This window comes from Squalius cephalus (genome assembly GCF_949319135.1).
Source record: "Squalius cephalus genome assembly, chromosome: 17".
Lineage (NCBI taxonomy): Eukaryota > Metazoa > Chordata > Actinopteri > Cypriniformes > Leuciscidae > Squalius > Squalius cephalus.
Genome location: NC_137138.1, coordinates 15,171,847 through 15,195,210, shown reverse-complemented (window position 1 = coordinate 15,195,210; position 23,364 = coordinate 15,171,847). Strand labels below are relative to the sequence as shown.

The window sequence follows — 23,364 nt, the reverse complement described above, 5'->3', positions numbered from 1 at the left end:
GCAAGATTTTTTTTTTGCAAGACATTTTTTTTTACACTTTTTATTATCATGTAATTTACCTTTTATGTATTTAATTGTTTTAATTGACATAATTGACTTTAATTACTCTCAAAATCCACAAAGATTCTCCCTTGTGAATGTTTCTGTGTACGAGTCACAGAAACTACCTGATTGAATTTGAACTTTTAACTGCAGTTCTACACTTTAATAAACCACAACTAAATCTACCATAATGCAGTTTGTTGTTTTTATTTGTAGATACAGCGTTTCAAATTAAGTTTAAATCAATTTATTCTATTTTTAAGGTTGTTTTGGCTCTGAAAGCAGTTTCAGATCATTTAAAATAGCCTTTTTTAAAGTCTCAGATTGACTAATGTCACCTTTTTTTAAGTTTTTGAAAAGTAAAAAATAAATAAATAACTTCCCAAGCCTGCAAGTGAGAAGATCTACCATCTGTTTCCTTTTTATTCACTTGCTCAATGGTCCATGAAGTAATATGTCTGTATTGTATGTCACTGTCTCCGTATAGCATAACCATTTGTCTATTTACCTGCATTCTGCTTGAGCCTGCTGAGGTCTGTTCTAAATTATGCTTTAATGTTGTCATATTTAGTTAAAATATGTAACTAAAAAGTCAAAGTGGAATTGCTAGATGGTCATAGATGATAGGCAAGGGGAAATCAGTCATGCAGAGAACCTTCACATTTTGGGTGGGAAGTGAAGCTGTACGCAAAATTAGCAATCGTGCATCCTGTTCGTCTGCATGATTCATTTTCCTTAAATGATGACATTGACATGCTAGATATTATATGAAGACCTGATAGTCTTAACGGGCGGAGCTGAATCAGCTTGAACACATGAAATTATGATCCAGCTGTTAAACCTGTGTATATTCTGTAAATACATGTTAATTGTACACTGAGTATTTGTCTGATTGACATCTGTGCTGCCTCACTCTTAACTATCATCTGCTTATTTTTCAGTGAGTCTTACTGCCAAATTATCAAATGCAGGTATGTGGCAAATCTTGTGTTCATTAATTATATAATTTTTACTTAATTAAAATGATGGTTTCCATATTGAAATTATGCATTTATTATGCAAGGATGGTTCAAATTGCATCAACTTTTACAGAAACAGACTGTAGCAAAATTAGAATGCTTGTTTAAAGCAATTGAAAACCTACTTTCCCTAATCCTTTTGAAATTACATAACAGGGTCACACTGTGAAATGTATAGTGAAGTATGGCACTGAAATATTTTTAATATGATTCTCCCTGCATGCCAAAGTAATAATATGGTCACTTATATGTATGTTTTCATATTTGTAATATTTATCATTCAACCACAGATATCTCTGTAGTCTTTGGAGTGATCAGTGGCTGGACTGATCTGACATGCTGTGACTTGGACCAGGCTATACCACAGTGCTTTTTCTACACTGAATCAAGAAACATTGGCCATCGAAATTCCTCTGAGCGTTGCTGTGAGCTCACTGTCAGTGGAGAAGAACTGTTACAGGGAAAAGCGAAAATCATCATCCACTGTAAAAGCAAACCTGAAGACAAAATGAGCCAAAATGTCGCCATTACAGTGTGGACGCTATGTAAATTGCATTTAAACACTTTTAAAAAGTCTTTGTGGACACAGGGAACATTTTAAACAACTTAAACTGCCTTTCCTTTTGTTTCCATCTTTAGCTCTTTTTCGCTTTGTTTGTCTGGTTCTGGGGACACTGATTCTGCTCTCTTTGCTCATCTTCATCATCATATTCATATGTATTCTCTACATGACCAAAAAACAAGGTAAGAAACCACAAACATCATGTTCTATGTTTACTTCTGGTTATGTAGGCTATCTAAAAATGACTTTACACCAAATATTTTAGATGCATAGGTGTTTTATATAGCCAACAACAGACGGTGGGCCAATCAAAATACCATTTTATTACTGCCCAGTGTCTTCAGTAAAGTTTTTCTTTTTCTTTTTTTAGGGTATAGACAAAACCAAAGTGCAAATTCTGGTACTGATGAAGTGCAGGCAAAGAAAACAGAGGTATGTAATTCATTTCATTGTATTATTTTTGAAAGATGCATTAAAACACTGCAGGAAGTCATAAAAATATACTTTTACTTTGAATGATTTCATGTCTTCATGTCAAATCTGTCAAAAAAGAGCTTTTATGGCCATAATTTTGTAAAAATACAAATTTGTGATGCTGTATTTCAACAACAACTTTTTTTTCACAGATAGTAGAGGATGAGCTATTGTATGCCACAGTGAATCATTCAGGTGCTGGTGAAAAGCTTGCTCCTGCAGTGAAGTATGAATCGGGAACTGACTACGCCACAGTGGTCATACACTGAATAACCTTCAACACTGGATGAAAAAGCTTTTTTGTGGATTTAAATCACCAAAGAGGACATTAAAAAACAGCATGTCGGGTTTTGACCAAATTTCCCACAACATGATTTTAGATGTAAGATGTTAAATAAACTTGCATGAAAGAAAATGTTCATTCCGAATGTTTAATACAAATCAAGTGAAAGAATTAGCAGTGGACTTGAAATGTTTGCTACAACTCCACTCTTTCCAGCAGGGAACGTGTTTTACTTGAAACTCTTACCATTTTAAACTAGATTGAATCCCCGCAAAAATCATACTGTAGGTTATAGGATAGGTTAACATAGGATACAAAAAATATAGTACTTATACCCCGGTTTCACAGACAAGGCTTAAGCCTAGTCCCAGACTAAAATGCATGTTTGAGCTGTTTTAACTGAAAGCAACTTGCTTTCACCCACTCAAAAATAGCACATGTTAGTTAGTCCTATTGTTTTGTCTCAAGATGCACCAGTAATGTTTTTTTTTTTTTTTTTTTTCTAAGGCACGTTTATAAAAGCTACTTGAATGCCCTAATTGAACTAAACCCTAATCCTGGCTTAATCTAAACCCTGTCTGTGAAACCAGTTCATATCATTTAAATATAGGCTATATGCCTTTCAGGAAAACAGCCATATTTCACTTAATTTATTTCACATGTAAATGTAAAAAAAAAAACAGACACGCATGCACATACACACACATTATGTTGATGCTCTATCAGTTCATTTAAGCCTAAACAATTAAAATGTGTGTTACAAGCGTGTGTGGAAATTTTCTCATCATGTCCTCGTCGATCGATTGTATGACTCTAGTTGTGGTAACTGAAACCGTGCAGTGTTGCCGAGAGTCCACTAGATGGCGAGATCTGCCGTTAGCAAACCATGATTGAGCTTCACTGACGAAATGCAAAGTACTAAATGTGGAAAAAACAGTAGGCTTTGCGGTGGTGAATGCGTTTTGTGAGTATTACTATTAAAACTAAATTATATAAAATAGGCCAAGTTTGTAGTCCGGTAGGCCTGTTATTCATTGTTAAACGCCAAAATGTGAAATGAGTGTATTAGAGATACATTTTTGCGAGTTTCTTTGTACATTATCACACCTTAATTGACCGTTGAATAGGTTTATATTTTAAATCCTTACGTAGACTCTGTAGTAGTACAGTATATGTCTAATTGTGAATTGACTTGAGCCTGAACATGAGCATCCAGATTGTGCAGAAAAGAGCGGTTAGTAGACGTTACAAAGATCACGCTGCACTTTTCAAACTTTGAACTAAGTCCTATTATGCTTAAATGTGCACGCAGTATTTTTAAGTTTTACACGTAAATAAATTAATAGTTTGGTGATCACTCGTATGAAGATACCAATCATATCAGTGGCCTCGAAAATAATATTTATTTTACATGCAGCATGTGGCCTCATGGGGGCAGCCATGTTAGGTATACTCGCTTTAATGCAGGTGTGTCCAAACCTATTTTTTACAGTCTATGGTCCAAACTCGCTCCTGAAGGGCCACTGTCCTGCATTGTTTAGCTCCAGCTTGCATCAACACACCTGCCTGGAAGTTTCTAGAATGCTTAGTAAGACCTTGAGTTGGTTCAGGTGTGTTTAGTTGGGGTTGGAGCTGAACTCTGCAGGACAGTGGCCCTGCTTTATGGAATAAACCTAATTACAGATGATTGCAAATAGAATAACTCTATAGTGTAGTTGATAACTGAAAACTTTTGCTTTTGTGAGAAATGACATTCTCACCTTTAGGTGTCTGTATAAGTCAAAATACAACTTCTATATTGTCCAGCGCAACAGAAACCCATGAGGTGTATAAACCCTTAAGAAAGCTATCGGTTTGCTTTCCAATTCATCAGTGCGAGCGGCGCTTTAAAATCTGCCAACTTTGCTAATGCACATATTTCTGGTTGTAGTTGTTTATGAGCCAATTATCTGAGCTGTAAATGCCATGTCACTAATCATTCCGAATCCAGGACAACACTGATTGGTTCCTTTTAAATGAAGACCAAATTATGCTTTTTAAAGCACCAAACCTGGCAAAATATTCTATTATACTATCTATTTAGGATTAATATGTTGATTTGTATGTTATTTCAACTCAAAAGTGTGTCTTAATCATCTACAATTAACCTAATTACCAGATTTCCAATGACCACAAAACCAGTCTTATGGGTAAATTTCTTTAAATTGAGATTTATACATCATCTGAAAGCTGATTAAATAAGATTCAGCTTTGATGTATTGTTTGTCAGGATAGGACAATATTTGGCCGAGATACTGAGGGTGCAAAAAATCTAAATATTCAGAAAATCGCCTTTAAAGTTGTCCATTTCTGTTGGCGATTTTGCTGCATCCACTCACAAAAATACATTTTTGATATATTTAAGGTAGTAGCCTACATTTACAAAATATCTTCATGGATCATAATATTTACTTAATATCCTAATGATTTTTGGCATAAAAGAAAAATCTATAATTTTGACCCATACACTGTTTTGTTGGCTATTGCCACAATTATACCTGTGCGACTTATGACTGGTTTTGTGGTCCAGGGTCACATATGGTATTTTTTTTATCATATATATGTAATGCAAACAATTAATAAGACTGTCACTGTAATCACAAAATTGTCCCCCTTCCCGAAGGAAGTCAGTGGATCATATTGATTAGAGGAATGGAAATCAAGCAGATGAAGGATAATGTACAGCCTTGTGTCATGACAAGCATAAATAAATATGACTGATCCGTCTGAGGTCACATGACTCAGCCATCATTCTCAAAGGCGAACGCTTGCGCCTGCATTTCACTTCAGATGGGCTCTGAATTGTAATGCACTGGCTCCTTTTTATGTAACTGTTATACCGCAATCCCACATTTTGCACAGTATTGTAACATAAACAGAAATAAATAGCACACAATAAATAGCACACTGTATCCCACTTGTTCACTAGTAACATGCAACATATCATGTTAGTAACATATAATTTGTCATTATTGTATGAATTACAATATACAAGAGAAGAACAACATGTGAGCTCTAGGAGGCATCCAGATTATTCCATAAGGTATTCCCTGACATAAAGCGACTGGTATGTACCTCAGTGCAATAAACAAGTGACTGTTCAGCCTCTCTCTCTCTCTTTGTCATTTACACACCCTCACATTGTCTTTCTCCCATACTATGCAGATGTAAATGGAGTGAGTTACTGCATAAACAACAATGCACGAACCCATTCTCATGGAAAACCACAGTCTGATGAGAGAGAGAGACCATACATGCAGTTTTTATAAGGTAAGCTGTTATAGCTCAAAACCATTTTCATTCTTAGCAATCAGAGGGGAACCTGCCTTCGACTAGAACCAGAAAATGCATCTAACTTAATGCTGTAGTAGGTGGTGCGAGAGGCAAATACAGTCAATGATCAAACAAAGATGGGTTTCTCCTTTCAGTCTGTGTGGAAAGAAATAATGAATATGTAAACTTGTGCACTGATTTTTTTCCCCTCTACATACTGCAGATCTGCACAAAGAAGACAACAATACCAACAGACGTGCGGTAAACAGTTGGCAGTATCATGGCTGAGAAAAATGGGAGACTGTGAGTGAGAAAGAGAAACGGAGGGAGAAAAATCGAGCTGCTGCAGTATCCCTACACTGTTGAGCCTTGGACTGCGTGACTGACTGGTGTGTGGCGCGAGAGAGAGAGATAGAGAGAGAGAAGAAGGGAGGGGGGATGGGAAGGATCTGGCTTGGATGAGGAGCAAGCAGTCAGGCAAGCAGCAGCATCATCTCTTTTGTGGCGTGCTGCTAAGGGAACTGGCCGCCCAGAGCCGTGTAGGGCGCTTACTCCTCGCAGGCGCGCACAGCGCCACCGCCTCTCCCGCACTGGCCGCCGCAGGGACAGCCTCCTTCACAGGCGTAGCACCGCTTGTTGCAGCGGCACCATGGCGCAAGCCGCTAAGCAGCTCCGCAAGAACAAGGACCTACAGGAGCTCGCAGCCCAAGAGCTGCGAGAGAAGGAGGAGGAGAAGAACAAGAAGAGGAACCGATCGAGAGACCGCAGACGCAAGGTAAAAAAAAAAACCCTATCCTGCTTGCTCCTTCCTCTTTTTTCCCTAGTGAAGGGAATACGCTCACACCTTCACACATATCACTGACTCATTGTGTTAACCAGTCAGCTAGAACTGGTCGTTCACAGATTATGTTTAAGGAAGATGCTCGTCTGGTGGGGTGGACGAGGGGGGGGGGGGGGGGGGGTCATGACTGAGATGATTGGTTAAGTAGCCCCTCGGTCCTCAGGGAACATCCTGTTTGATCGATTTAGAATGTCGTTTTTGAAATGATGCTGCATCAAAGCAGACCTGATTGCTTTATTTATTCAGATGCCGCTCCATTGTTTACCGCGTTCCCTCCATCTGTCATCAGCGTATTACACCACCTAGTGAATGCACATATCGATGCCGTAAGCGTGAACTTTGGCAGAACGTGAGCGTAATGTCTGCACCTGCCTGTGCCGCCCATTCTCATTACAGTTTTTATGAGGGAGCTGAAGTGCATTATGGGAGCTCTGCTGCTTTGAGCCCTCTGGCTGCCAACTTACTTACCTTACCTTCCACAAATGTGCATGCGATGATGTATGGTCGCATGCATGCAGATTTTGGGTTTACACGAGAGCAGGGGTACACGTGACCGAAGATCAGCAGAGACCGGGGTGATGACTCCACTCCCGTCTGCTCACCAAGGCTCATAAAACCTGTCAGCTTAGCATTTATCAGCGTGCTCGCGTAACTACGCGATCGGGCAGAGATATGTGGCCGGCGGTGGTAGAATGTCAGCGTAGCGCCAATTAACAGAACCGAGATGCTGAGGCGCGAGCAGTGACACTGAGACCGGGGGAAAAAAAGATACCGGAGTCTAAAGATCACTCTGAGGGCTGTCCTTGAGGTTGGCTGTTTAATCTTCAGTGGGACGTCTGATGAAGCATTTGTCAAGGCTGTCAGTGACCTCTTGAGATTACAAGGGGTCTGGGAAATTAAAGTCGGGACGTATTTGATGATACTGTTGCTTATTTGATTTGATTGAAATAGCGTTGTGTTTAATAAGCAGTTTAGAACTCACTCTTGAGTATTTATTCTTATACAAGTCTTGAACTTCTTTCATTATCATGTATTTAGACATAATTGTGTTTTGTAGGGGTGATAAATCAAAAACTCAAAATGCAGATGTTAATATTTGTTTGCTAGGGCCTAATATCGTGTGACTTTACAGTAAAGCTAAAGCGTGATGCAAATGTTTGTATGAGCTTTACTGAAAATTGTGCAGCTTGCTGGCATAAACCAATGCATATGTGTGCAACTATTGGCATGCAGAAGGGTAAACAATTGGCACACATAAAAACAGAGAGAGGAATATTATATGATTAGAATTTTAGCTGTTTATTTTAGAAATGTTCAGAATTCTATTATTAAAATAATAGAGGAACTAAATAAAACATTACAAGATGTGAGTCAAGTTTTAAGAATAGAATTATACTCTGTCTTGCTATTCAAATTGCGATATCTTCTAACAATTTTGCGATTTAGCTGAAGTAGCGACCGATCTTTTCTTCCATATTGAGATAAACATCTGAGTGTAATGGATTATTTAAAAAAAAAAAAAAATTAATACTGGGCAGGGACTTTGGACTTTGGGTCCTGGGATCGGTTGTTGATTAGATTTTAGATTTTAAAGATTTATGTTAGCTTGCTGTTGATTGTGGAAGGGTGGGGTTTAAAGGGACAGTTCACCCAAAAATGAAAATTCTATCATCATTTACTCACCCTCAAGTTGTTCCAAATGTATGAATTTATTTCTTCTGCTGAACACAAAAGAATATTTTGAAGAATATGGGTAACCAAACAGTTGCTGGACCCCATTGACTTCCATAGTCATGGGACCATGAACTGTTTGGTTACTGACATTCTTCAAAATATCTTCTTTTGTGTTCAGCAGAAGAAAGAAACTCATACAGGTTTGGAACAATTGAAGGTGAGTAAATGATGACAGAATTTTCATTTTTGGGTGAACTGTCCCTTTAAGTGAACTAAATGGATACAGCATATCACCACAGAGAAGTTTGTCGTTTTCACTGGAAGTTTGAGTTAAGAGATTTTGATTAAACATTATGAGATTATGTAAGAAGAAGAAAAAAAAAAAACGTATACATGCAAGATGAATTTATTCACAATAAAATGTATAACATGCATTTACAAAGTAGATTGGTTTGCTTGTTCACCCTCTAGAAGTCAATGTGGCGCAGTGATTGCTATTAAAAATGGCACTTCATGAATCGTGTCACAAGGATTGCAGACCCCTGCTCTATTTGGTGTCATTATGCTCCTGAAAACGTGTCAGTTTCGCTGAGGCCTAAAAGTGTTTTGGACGGCTCGTGGCCTTGTGAGATTTCAGCTGTTGGTGGACAAACAGTTGTGTTGTGATTTTTACACCTCCCTGAGGTGGAGGTCCAGAGAAAAATGTTGTCAAGCGCCCACAGTGTGATACACAGATAAACTGGCTGTGTCTCAAATGGAATATCAGCGATCACTGCAACATTAAACACACGCTATATTTTGGCGAGAGGCGTCCATTTATCCTTATATTTAGATTTTATGTTACATTTTAATTTTAACTTGCTGTTCATTCATCACACTGGAAGTGTACTATAAGGTCAAGTTAAGTGCATTGCGCAATATAGCCTAGTATCTAGCTCAGTGTCTGTATACTACACATTTTAGCATAGGTCATGACTCATGTTGGTATACCATGCATACATTTTGTTTTCTGTACACAGTATGCATATTGCAGAAAAGTAACAGTAGTACAGTAGTATGCTACTCTTAACATATCATTTGATAAAGGCAGAAACAGATGGATCAAACACCTAATATTGGTTCTTTGACTCTTAATGGTCTATAGTGGATAATTTAGTAGCTGCATTGCTCCTTTGTATCCTTTTTACTTATAAAAGATGGTATCTAAAGTAGAGAGCTGCTGTTAACAACATAGCAGTGCATTTATGTCTCTTAGCTGATCTTGCTTTGTGTATAAGATCTTATGTATCACATTCATATGTCTTACACACGGCCTGGCCCAGATTCCCATACAACAGAGAGCATGCATTTTGTCTTGTTACCTAATAGGAAAAGGCAGGAGAAGGTGAAGTCTCAAGTATCAGTAGGTACCTTCAGTCACAGGCTATATTTATTCCATGCCTGAGTCCCTACCAATCTGTCCGTGATCCTGCCAACTTGAAGGGATGCGTTGCCCAGGATTCTGGAAGGTTCAGTTGTGATATATGGGGAGATGCTTTTGTAATGCCATGTTTACACCACTAGAGACAGCAGACTGGGAGAGACAGGTGAAATATAGCAGCATAATGTCAGAGATCAGGGTTAGCCCAAGTGCATTATAATTAAGTACCTTCTGTGGACGTAATATGATATGACCACGTTTACCATTAAAGCCGCACTGCTTATCTTTAATATCTCTATTGCTGATAAAGACTTAAATGTCTCAGGATGCCTACCTAGACAAAAAAAATAGAATACCATGACTAACACCCATATACCTGTGTGTAATTGAATATTACCGGACGGGTCTTTTTTAGAAGTCAGGACCGAGTAATCCAATTGATTTGGACTTCAAAAGTCAAATTTCTTTGTCCTTGCTACATTTTCGCTTTAGCATTATTAGAATGTTAATGTTAAGAACATTTTACACAAAAATATCAGAATGATTTCTTTGACAAATAATACGTCACAAACATGTCTCTGTTCCATGATTTCAGACCCAGAAATATAAAATTTATTATCATTCTCTTTCATCAAGATATCAGTAATGTGCACTGTTAACATTGATGAAAACACATTGTAGTGTTTCACAACCCTTTAAAAGTTATAATACACTGGAAATTCAGTTTTTAAAAAGACCTATGATGCTCTATAGAAACATTTTTCGTTTGTATTCTCAAATGATTTGGTACAGTCAAGGCACTCAAATAGTTATTTGTCCTTGAAGCTTCTCAGTTATTATTATTTTTTGGCTGCAGGCATAATTACTTTGAAATAGATCTCCTAAAAAATTAAATATTAAAGCTAAAGCTGAATCATTTTTGTCCTGACTTAAAATGGCTGTATTTCACATTTTCTCCATCTAAAGTGCTAAACTGTTCGATAATTAGGACTGCTAGATTGTTTTTATTCATTTTTGCTCATTGAATAATGAACTTTGAGACTAGGTTTTTGTCTCAAACTTACAATAACAGTGTCTCCCATGAATGTAAATGCACAAAGTTTGATAAAATGATTGACCTAAAAGCTCAGATTTTGTCAGCATCATTTGCATCTAGTTTTTGATTGAATGTACTGTATATTAATTCTTGTAGGGACTGCAGTTAATTTCTTGGCTTTGCAGGTTTTATGGAAGTAGGCTAAATGTAGTATTTAACAATTAAAATTTGACTCAAGTGAAAGAAAATGCCATTTTTCATTCTTTGTATGCTTAGATGCACAGGGATATAATAGTGAGAAGTGTTGTGATTCAGCAATGGTTTGTTATGTTAATCTTACACTGCTTTGTATAATTAGATGAAGGAACATGTTTCGCCTTTGATATTTGAACATTTCCAGTTGTTAAAGATTGGTGTAATATGTTCATACCTGTCTCCTTTTACTACATTCGTAAGTATGAAGCAAGATATACAATTATTTATGAGGGAAGGGGGTACCTCTCTGTATTCTTTGGGCCATCCACTTCCTTTAAATTAACCAATAGTTTTTAAAAACCGATACTGAATCAACATAACACTCAAAGAAAATAGTGCTGAACTTTATTACAAAAATAAATAGTATTGACTTAACCATAAAAATGCATTGTACTTTTAAATAAAATATATGAACTAAATTAATAATTAAAGTTAATAAAAGATATCCAAACTGAAACAAAAAGTAACACTCCAAAGAACAAATAAAAATAGATGTATCAAAAACACAACAAAATTTGAACTTGTGTGAAACAGGTGACATTTAACAGGTCCTGTTATGCAATAGATAAAAAATATATACCAGAAGCACCACCATAACAAGAGTAGCCATTCACAGATTTACAAGATTATTTTCAAGCCATTCATTTTACAATTAATTTCACAAAGTTGAAATTCCATTACAATCGATGAATACTGCACAATAAATCTGTTATTTATGTACAACGTGTCTACACTTCATTTGTTATAATGAGAGGATTCGCGAGCGTGCAGAACTCAGAATCAGCACTGAACAAAAACTCCAGCGTTTTTAGCGGTTAGTGGATTCTGGGTAACCTTAAACATTTCTGATTGGCCATTGCGTTCCAAAGATCAACAGACATGTCTGTGATTGGCTACATTGCTCAACACTGCAAAAACAGTTTGTAAATAGAAACCTTTGAGGCTCTTCAGAGCGCAAACACAAATATGCACTTTTGACAAATCTGTTTTGCCAATATGATATTATTATAGTATCAACTGAGGGTGCTCTTGCTGTCATTTGAGGGTGCTTAGCACCCCCGTAGAACTGAACCTGACTAGGACCGATAGCGTTGAATTGTATGTGTATATATAGCTTTTCTTGCTCTCTTTTAGAGAACATTATGATTACCTAGTCAAAATAACTAAATATGTATTAAAGTGAGGATAAATTGTATTTTTCAAATGAAATCAGATGTGTTCCTGATTTGTTTATACGTTTCTCTCGGTTGCATGAACATATTTATTGGCTTTCAATATATCGTTCAACCTCTATTTGATACTACATCATGCTGGCACTCACAGTATAGTACAAGGAGCAGCTTGTTTCCTTTTTTTGAACCACTGTCTCTTACATAGACATTGCAGATTCAGTTTGATGAGATGCATGAGTAAGTTTTCTTTTTTAAACCTTTGACAGTTCAGAAGGATTGTTTCTATATATCTGTGTTTGACATTTTTTCTGATCCCAGCATCAAGTAGTAGACACACTAATATGAATTACATGGCCACCATTTCAACTGTTAAACACAAGAACCAATTATATTTCCTCAGTGATTTTATATTCACTTCACTGCATGAAATCTCCTTTAGTTCAAACTTCTTCCTTGCTTTTTTTTCTATTGCATGCATGCTCTTAATTCTTGAGTGATATGTCCCTGAGCTTGCTGGTCCCAGTTCCAGTCATAATGCGCAGAAATATTGACATTCCTTGCACATGTCAGAGCAGCATCCATTAGACTCGAAGTGCTTTGTCTCACACATTAAAGGCTAGCAGCCCATAAGCTATGATTACACAACCCTGATTAAATTGACACAGGTTCTGGATATATGTAATGGCCGCTGGTCTATATTATGCTATAAAATGCTCCTCACATATTGTCCCTTATGGACAAAATGGATGAAATAGCTTACCAATAATGTCCTTGCAGGGACAACGGAGAAGAAGACAGCATGAGATGTGTTCCCTACATGTGCTACCTGCTTGCATGCATGCATACTCAGCATCTCGGCTTTGTAGCAGTGTTATCGACAGATGTGGGTGGGGCAATTCTCGTCTGTCTTGCGCTTGAAGATGAAACAACTCAAGCTGCTCCGTTACTCTGCTCCTAACCTATTTATCATGCTCAGAGTCTCCCCAGATGCGATTTCCTTCTTGCACTTTGCGCAATGCATGTTATCGCTTATTGGATCATTCTGTCATTCAAATGCTGCAAACTTGTATTCTTTGATGCAATTTAATATTGATGCAATATTTAAAGATTAATGTTAAGAGTAATTCACATGTTCTCAGCCCTCAGTAGTCCCAGCAATCATTTTATGAGGTAATAAATGAAAATTAATTTCAGTAAAAGCAGAACTTTCTTTAATAGTTTACCCGAATAATTCGCATAATTGACATTTCACAAGTTAATATTGTTATTGTTTCAGTAACTCTCTGTATCTGTAACAACTGTAATACTTCTTTAACATTTTCAAAGCGTTTATACGCAACCACCTTGTATTTCTTGTATTCATTATCAAACATAAGCTATGTAGTATGACTACGTTATCGTAGTATTCAGCTAAATCCTTTTAAAACTTGTAGTATCCATGTTAACTCAAAAGTAGTATGCATTCTAAGTTCATATACAGTGCATGACTTAGTACATTGACTTATACAACAGATTTATACAACTTTTCTTTCATACAATTTACAGTTACACTTCCATTTGAGTACAAGTATAGGGTCAGTCAGTTTCTTTTTTGTAAAATATATAATTTTTCAAATAAATGATTTTCTTTTGAATGTTCTATTCATCAAATAACCCTGAATAATTAACACAAAACATTATATTTGAATGCTTTTCTAATAAACATTAAAAATGTTAATATAGAAAACAGCTCTTTTAAATTCTAATAATATTTCACAATATCACTGTTTTTTTTTTTTTTTACTGTAGTTTTGGTTCAAGTAAATGCAGCCTTGATAAGATAATTAATTCAAAAACATTCTAAAAATCTTACCGACCTCAAATTTTTGAATGGTAGTGTATCTATACTTAAAGTATGTTAAAAGTATTTTAACATGAATGTACATACTTCAGCTTGAACCTTATTAAAGTGTGCAATTTATACACAGTCACACAGCGTTTAGGCTTTTCTTGCATTCATAGTTAACTGCAAATATGTGAAGTTTGAATACTAAATAGGTGTAGTATACAACTAAAACTTAAATCCATTGTAAATACATAGTTGTCATACTTGATGAATAGATACAATGGCTTAAATTCCCTCCGTCCTCTCTCTGTTCCATTATCAAAGACTGGAAATGTCTCGTGTGTGTGTGTGTGTGTATGTCGATATCTGATGTGTATGTATGAGTGTTTGTGTAACTCCATTACCAAAGGCAGCATTCGTGCATGAGTGTGTACATATGAGAGAGGGAGATGCAGAGTAAAAAAAAGAGGAAGAAGGTAATCACTAATGGAGGGAAAGTGAAGTTCAAATAGCAATCTTTTTTCCTTTCTTCCCATCCTCGGTTTAAAATTGAATCAGCGATGAAGTATTTATATGAGCATGGTTTGGCTTTTCCAGTCCAGTGCCTCAGTGGAGCGTGGAGGGAGAGAGAGAAAAGATCTGTAATATTGCCAGTGCTGTTGCTGTTATGCTGTTGTGTTTCCGATATGCCTGTGTGTTTATAGGCCGCAAATATAATAACAAGAGCACAACCTGACAGTAGTAGTTGATTACAAGCAATAAGCAAGTCTTATGGGAGAGATGGAGGGCAGCGTCATGTGTGTCTTGGGTTCTGATGATGAATTCACCTTCACTGCCTGTAATGATGTCTTATCTGTGTCTGTTCTGCATGTGTTCGCTTGTGGTGTGATGTTATGAGGTCTTTGTTGGATATTGACTCCTCTTTTTGTATGTTTTACTGTGTGATTAAATGTACTGTGAATTCCTTCAATATCAGCCATATTAAAGTAGGATGAGCATTTCTGTCAGGTAAATCTCACTATAATCCTCATCCTTAATCCTCATATATCTCTCAATAAATCTGATTGGTTGATCATTGTTGTTGTTCCAGGTCCAACAAGGAGTTTGCCATTTGAAATGTAAAAATGGTTAGTGCAGTAATGTGCATATCATCGCTGCTGACCAGTTTCGATAAGTATGAATCCCATGCTGATCCAGACTGGTTTAAGCTGGTTAGTGATGGTTTGATATAACTGTGATGTCCTCCAGCAAAACTTGAATGACAGTGCTAGTCACACTACTGGTGAAGTTGGTTGACCATGTAAGTCTTGCCTATTAATCTAATCAGTGTTGAAAAACCAGCACCCCATGCTGAAGTTTAGCAACCAAAAACACTAAAAGAGAGAGATCTTAGTAAAGCATTGAGAGACAATTTCATGTCTCATGTTTTTTATTTTTTATGGGAGACAGACAGAAAGAGAGAGAAACGCATTGCTAGAGAATGAGATTGTAAGAGGGAAGTTGTGATTTAAAATATAGCGTAACTACATAAGAGTGTAGCCAGCGGGTTCTGAAAGTAAAAATCCCATTTGTTTTCTTCATAATGGATTTTTAACCATAACTCTTTCAGACATACCTAACGTGAGCTCTGAGGTTGTTAAGCAAGCAATGATATATGCTTCTATAAAAGCCACTAGTTTCATCTTCTTTCTTCATTTTTTTTTTTTAAACTTATGTTAAAAGTTTAATTTCAGAATTCCTATTGGGAAACTACCATAATCTTGGATTAACATGAAAACAAGAACTGCACCAAGAACTCAGTAGCAAACTCCCACTTTGTGAGCATTGGGAAAAATGCAATCGTCAGTAATTATATATATATATAAATAAGTAAATATACAGTTATTTTAAAGGTGCTGTATGTAACTTTTCTACTAAAATGAATCCTTTTTTTATTGCCTGTGTGTGAAGGGGTTGTAATCACACATTAAAATGATCCACTTTGCGGGTTTTGCTATTACCTCGGAAAGCAAGTATTCTTATTTTTATGTGAAGGTGCCGGGTCGGATTTACCGTGAAATCCAGTGACGTGACCTGCACGCGCGCTCCCGAGCCTCTCGCCTCGTCTACTGACTTTGCACTCAACAGCAATGACACTGCGATTTATGACATGGACTTATGACTTATGCAACTTATGACATGTCTGATAACACTAAGAAACGACCTGATCCCAGCACAACACAGACACCAACACAAACTCCACATATTGATAAAAAACTAAAAAAAACTAAAAAAATTAAATTCTGCTGAAGCTCGTAAGGCCAGACGTGAATCGCATGAACTTCGGGTGAAAAAACACGGCTCAACATCGGCAGGGCATTTGAATCATGGACAAACCTTATCTACAAACCTAGAATGTACATTTCCTGAAGAAAATGTGAAGTGGTGCTTGCAGTGGCAAAATTCGGCACGGTTGCTAGGGTTCCATACTTATCATGGTACGAGCATGGAGCATTAGTTCAACGTCAAGCTGATAAAAGTAGCCTATTATTGTAACGTTGCAGTGAGAGTTTACCTGAATTTCCAGCATGTTGTGTGATGCTTTCTCCGGTGTGTTGCGTCTCAGTCTGAAGGTACCCACAGTGCTCACTCATAAATTCGAGCACGCGCTTGTAAATTTATTGGTTGCAATCTGAAACATCACCGCTAGAGGTCGCTGAAAACTACATACAGCACCTTTAAATTATAATAATAATATTATACAACTTTTACTGTATTGTTGATCAAATAAATGCAGCATTGGTGAGCGTCTTACCGACTTCATACTTTTGAACGGTAGTGTATATAATTGACTTTTGCAAAAAAATCAAATATATCATATATTACATTTATATTGTACCATAATATTTATTCAATTATGTCTTTCACAATGATTCATGAGAGTGGGAGTTTGATGAGTTTTTTACAACTTACAGTATAAAAGATGTAGACCTACATAATCTCTTTCTCATATTTTCAGATGCTTTTAGCTTCAAATCAAAGCTTGAATGTTGTTGTTGTGAAAATCCAATGATCTGTCAATTATTTCTTACCTTAAAGAAACTTGCAGTTACATAATGAACATCAGAAACATAACCTGATATATCAGTGTTGTTAAGCATTTTTTTGTTCAATTCCTGTTGTCAGGGTTGGTAGATCTTCCTCTGAATGACCTTCTGGGTGCATCTGCATGTTCCTTTGGCTCTCTTGTTCCCTCCCTCCCACTGGCCTTCCACCCTCCCATCAATCTCCTGACATTGCATCTATTAGAGATTATTGATGCTCCCAGTTGACAGTATTGTGCAGTGTGACTTACAGAGCTCTTACTTTATGGGCCGTCTCATTTGCCCCAGCATTGGTGTCATCTGGCCGAGAGCTTCATGCACAAGGATGCAGTGCAGAGCTGCAGGCAATTGCACCAGCACCAGACTGCCCCTGTAGTATTTCTTATGGTGTCAAGGCAAAAACACACACACACACACACACACCCAAACACACTTTTATGCACACATGGATGCACGCACATGCTTACACAATCCATCTTCGCATCTCTGACTCAGCTGTTTTTGGCAGTGAGGGGAGTACAGAGGGTACAGTGGGCCCTTGAGGAAAAACAGGAAGGTTAAAGTGACAAACACTACCCTCAGGTGTTCCAATACTTCAGAAACCTCCTCACTACCCTTTCTCGGGTGAGGCAGGAAACACACGTAGTGCATGAAATGAATAAGGCAATATCCAGAATCTAAAAATCGACTTAGGAACTAGAAGTTTACTGTCGTGATGCCTTTTCATTGGTTTCTTTGTCTGGATTTGGATTAGCTGGTTTGTGTTTTTCTAGCAGGGCGTCTGGTCTGTATGGAAGTGCATTTCCGCCCTTATAAAAAAAGAGTTAATTGTGATTTTATTTCACATAATTGCAACTTTATATCTCACAATTGCAAATTTATATCTCATAATTTCCTTATTTTTTTCATCATTGTGGCTACATACTGTATTTCACGAAAATCTTGCGAGCAAGCAGTTTTACCTTTGCGGCGGGTGGGAGTGGCCGGTCAAAAAACAGCGCGGGTCCCGGAATTTGGCTCGTGGAGTCAACAAATGAAGTTGAGAAGAAAATGAAAGCGGCTTGAATTTTTGCACGATGATGAATTGCATTTTAAACAATTATCTGCAAAGTCATTGGGTATATCTGCAAGAGAGCGACTCGAGACAACACTCATTGAGTATTGAGAGCAAAAAGCTCTTTTTTTAGTTTCATCTGACCATAGAACCCAGTCCTGTTTGAAGTTCCAGTCGTGTCTGACAACTGAATATGCTGGAGTTTGTATTTGGATGAGCGAGGATGATTTATCTTGAAACCCTCCCAAACAACATGTGGTGATGTAGGGGTTGTTTGAAAAAAAAATGAGGCTTTCTGACCCCCAAGACTTAACTAATCTCTGCAATTCTCCATCTGTGATCCTGAAACTCTCCTCCTTACCGTGCATTAGGACGATATAGACACATGTCCTCTTCCAGGCAGATTCGTAACATCTTTAGTTGATTGGAACTTCTTAATTATTGCCCTGATGGTGGAAATGGAAATTTTCAATGCTTTAGCTATTTTCTTACAGCCACTTTCTATTTTGTGTAGCTCAACAATCTTTAGTTGCACATCAGAACTATATTCTTTGGTTTTATTCATTGTGATTAATGATTAAGGGAATTTGGCCTTTGTGTTTATACTCCTATTTATACTCCTTCAAAACAAGAAGTCATGGCTGGACGAATTTCATGTTCCTAGTCACCCTTAAATTTTTTTAAATATTAATGGGAATATACTGTACTTCAGATATATTTTAAATTCGAGGGGTGCCAAATTGGCACTGCCAATAATTGTGACATTTGAAACATGTTTTGGAGAAAAACATTTATTTTCATAATGTGATTTCCCCTCCCCTTTTAATTATTTTACTTCAATGAAAGGTTAGATTTTTGTGAATTTTTTTAATGAAAGACCCCCATAAAAAGGACTTCTTTCCATTAATTCACAGACAAACCTTTCTATGAATGATCAGGTATATTCCCAGGACGTTGTGTGTATTGTTACTGTTTTGTATATTGTCTTTTGTATTGTATACTTTTTTATGCATGCTTCGTGATTGATATAAAATTATCCTTTCTTAGTATCACAAAAATTGGGCTATACCACGTCTTTATAACTTCAATGAGACTCGTACACTAATCAGAGTTTAATGGCACAAAAATTTGCAAGCTCACTTTGATCATGCAAATGAGCCAGCTTCCAAACAAAAGAACTTCTCCCACTTGAAATTACACCCTTTTCATTGGCAAAGCCAAACTTGAGAGGTGCAATCTTCACAGAAGTGCCTCTACCTCCTCGCTTCTTGTTGCTGTTTGTGTGGAAAAGACAGGAGACATCCGGTCCGACCGCAGGACCTCCCCAACAAGCCATGTTGCAACTTTCCACCTGGGAGAGAGAAAAGCCATCAAGACTTTTTATCCAAGACTGGATCCGGATGCTAGTTTAACGGCTAAGGCATTGCAAGTATTGTTCATTTAACTAACTAAACAGAGGTTTAGTATAAGATAAGATTAACATCCGCCAAATGCAGGTGGATTTCAGTAGTGGCGTGTAACGCAGTTATTCCTACTTAAATTTTATGTAAAATGTATATTATTCAGTTGTAGTCCTTTAAAAAGGCATCTGAAATAATAAACTAAGTGCAATGTGGTGTTGTCAAAAAAATTGATTTTCGATACATATCGATACTGAAATATCTGAAACACTTCCAATACTCTTTTTCCGCAGAATAGATACACGATACCAGCTACGCTTTCTTAATCTCTCATCTCTCCGACAGCGAGTTTACACTCAAACCTGCCTCCCCTCACTCACTCCTTTCATTTGCCCCAGATGAATATTGTTGGTGTTTCAGGGCTTGAATTTCATTGTGGGATTACGTATATTGCACATAATTTTACTCATTCCAGCAGATTTCGTACTCGCACCCAAAGTGTGCGCACATGAAGCCACCTCTCAGTACTAAATCGAGTTCTTTTACACTGCTTATTGCGCTTAAACAGTCAAATACACACAAAATAATGTCAAAATAAAATAAAGTTTTCCCCCATGGTATCGATGTCGAAATAGTAGCCAGTGCAATTGCTGAGTGGCTAGTAACTTTGGAAAACCACTAGCCACAGTGGCTGATGAGCAAAAAAGTTAATGTCAAGCCCTGTTGCCAAGGTGCTTTAAATTAAGAAACTGATGGGGAGGTTTTTTTCAGGTGGCTGACTCTTATGTTTCCATAGCTTCATTCTGTTTCGCTTTCATGCAGTTATGTGTTCATGATTTAGTTAAATAAAACTTTTAAGCACATTCACGTTCACTGCTTGCAAAACAAAGTCCCTTTAACAATGCAATCACAGCTACATGCTGCACTACAGTACTACAGTAGTACTGTACCCTGTAAGAAAGAGTTATTTTTCTGTGGGCACAAAAATAACCTTTCTGAGAGTTTCAGAATCTACAAGCAATCACTCTATTACCTCATTGCACAAGCTGATTGGCCTCTGCTGATCCTGTAGCCAGTTAGATTGCTTGCTCAACATTGAAATATTCTGGTTCAGTGTTTGCTGCTAGTCCAACATCAGGGTTCCTCTGAAACCCTCCAGCTTCCCCAGCTCCACCTGCCTAGATCTGCTACGGGATTTATATCCCTGTGTATTAGCAGTGGCAAGTCCATGCTCAACAGCAGCAGCATAGCAGATCTAGTCCGCCAAGACCAAATACATAAACATTGCCATATTCAATAACATGTTAAAACTATTTTGAGAGATAGTTATTTTTTTCCTAATTGTGATTTTGTCTTATAATTACATCTTTATGTCTTATAATTGCGACTTTATATCTTATATTATTACGACTTTTATATTTTTCTGGAATTGTGACATTACATTTACATTTCAGAATTGTTGCTTATATATATATATATATATATAATTACAGTTTATATTTTATCCCTCATAATTTTGACTTTATATCTCACAATTGCAAATTTATGTCTCACATTTTCTTTTTCCATAATTATAACTTTATATCTCACTATTGATACTTTATATATCACACTTTCCACTTTATTTCTCATCAAATTTGGCTTTATATTTCACATTTGATACTTAATATCTTACAATTGCAACTTCATTTTTGTGATTTTATATCTTACAATTTGATCTTTATTTATCATATATATCGCAGTATAAACTTTATCTCACAATTATCTGGTTTATTTTTTTGTGTTGAGGTGGAAACAGGCCTCCATTAGGTCTGATAATTAACAGGTAACCTTTTTATTTTTCAAACACATGATGTATTTTGAATGTTCTGTAAATTAAGACTAAACTCTCCTTAAAAAGCACCAGTGCAGATCATTATGAACTTCTAGGCTTGTTTGGTGGCTAGTGCTGGTTTAGCTGGTGGACTGATATAACCATAGGGTTCACCAGCACACATTAGCTGGTAAAGTTAATTGTGATTCTGGTTAAACAGCAAGGAAGTCTTGCTGTTTAAGCAACTTGGAGGGGGAAACCAGCACCATCTAAAACACAACATATGCTTGTGATCAGCAAATGTGTTCTTTTTAGCTTGAGGGAGTCACTGTACACTTGCTTTCCAGCATTCATGACATCTATGTGGTTTTCATGTGGATCCATTCCTTAGTGGATCATTTCAGCTTAGTGTCTCACTAAACTCTTATCTGTCAGAGCTCTCATTCCCATGCACGAATGTTGCTGGCACAGTAGGCCTGGGGTGTTTGGCAGTTGTTGTGAGTCCTGTTGTAGGATAATGATTGTGTATCTGGCTCAGGTCTCACTCAGCATTCCTCTCGTGCTCTGACTCAACCAGAGCTTCTTCGCGGATCCGATGGCCTTTTCATTGAGCTCCCTGCCTTCAGCGAGCCACTAATTCCCTCAAATTTTCTTCCATATTAAACTTATGCTTTTATCTAATTTAGCCCTTGACCATGGTAGCCTGGGGGGAAGGCTCCTCACGAGAAGAGTGTAATGAAGGAAAATAGAGTAACCAGAGGGGGTGACTCATTCCAGCGCTAGGGCCTGAAGGAGTGAGATATTGCAGAGGATGTTTATATGGCGCTGATAGTGTGTCTGGGTCAGATTATGACCATGTCAGCTAATGTAACATGGCTTGTTAACTACTCATATAGTGGCATCCAGAAGTGAAATGAATTTTTTTTTTTAAATGCTTCACAAAAACTCATCACAAATTACAGTGAGGAAAATAAGTATTTGAACACCCTGCTATTTTGGAAGTTCTCCCACTTGGAAATCATGGAGGGGTCTGAAATTGTCATCGTAGGTGCATGTCCACTGTGAGAGACATAATCTAAAAAAAAAATCCAGAAATCACAATGTATGATTTTTTAACTATTTATTTGTATGATACAGCTGCAAATAATTTTTGAACACCTGTCTATCAGCTAGAATTCTGACCCTCAAAGACCTGTTAGTCTGCCTTTAAAATGTCCACCTCCACTCCATTTATTATCCTAAATTAGATGCACCTGTTTGAGGTCGTTAGCTGCATAAAGACACCTGTCCACCCCATACAATCAGTAAGAATCCAACTACTAACATGGCCAAGACCAAAGAGCTGTCCAAAGACACTAGAGACAAAATTGTACACCTCCACAAGGCTGGAAAGGGCTACGGGGAAATTGCCAAGCAGCTTGGTGAAAAAAGGTCCATGTATATGATTAGCATTTTTACTTAAAATTAAAATTTACTCTTGTGTAACACCTTATGATGATGTTCTCCAGCACAATTTGAGACGATCCATTCCAAAGAGCATCTTGAGTTTCAGTGGAAGAAATTTTGACCTTTTGTACAAGTGGTCACATGATCAATGTCACATATTTGCTAAATGATTAATGACCTTTAAAAAGTTAAATATTATACTATAATGTTTATTTTGTTTTAAAATGGTCAAAATCCTAAAACTTGAATTTAAAACCCAATTTTTTTTAAATGTTAAATAACACAACATATAATATTTACACTAAAATATACTCTGCACGTCTGCAAGGTTACTTAATTATTTTTATATCTCTTCATTCATCAAAGACATTTATGATCTGTTGCTAATTTTGGTTTCTTAACGAACTGATTCACTGAAAATGAACAAATTCTCAATGCTGTTATGCATCTGAGCCATAGTTTTTGATGTGTAAACTCTTAAAATATGTCATTTATGTCATGCACAAGCCTGATTCAGAGTGTGAATGTGGCATTTGTGTGACCTGTGTTGCTCTGTGTGACTGTGACCTCTGACTGGAGTGACACGATCCCCTGCAAGCAGCATCCGAATCCCACTGAGGTTTTAGTGGTGACCCGCTGGCATTACCTCATAT

The 23,364-nt window shown here is 37.0% G+C and overlaps 2 protein-coding genes across 3 annotated transcripts in view; both read left to right on the top strand.

The window, feature by feature from the left end:
- The first annotated feature begins 789 nt into the window (after positions 1-789).
- Positions 790-2,504, top strand: LOC307144259 (uncharacterized protein). The gene is made up of 6 exons (XM_079846504.1): positions 790-896; positions 984-1,013; positions 1,352-1,606; positions 1,701-1,805; positions 1,994-2,055; positions 2,250-2,504. Exons 1-6 carry the CDS (start codon positions 866-868, stop codon positions 2,364-2,366), a joined length of 600 nt encoding a protein of 199 aa, XP_079702630.1. The 5' UTR covers positions 790-865; the 3' UTR covers positions 2,367-2,504.
- A 775-nt stretch (positions 2,505-3,279) lies between these two features.
- The window catches only part of ank1b (ankyrin 1, erythrocytic b), a 79,548-nt gene continuing 59,463 nt past the window's right edge, over positions 3,280-23,364 (top strand). For both annotated transcript variants that reach the window (XM_079898552.1, XM_079898551.1), the window contains exons 1-3: positions 3,280-3,344; positions 5,585-5,689; positions 5,916-6,467. In XM_079898552.1, the coding sequence (XP_079754678.1) occupies positions 6,342-6,467 (126 nt within the window). In that variant the 5' untranslated portion in view covers positions 3,280-3,344; positions 5,585-5,689; positions 5,916-6,341. The remainder of the gene's footprint in view (positions 3,345-5,584; positions 5,690-5,915; positions 6,468-23,364) is intronic.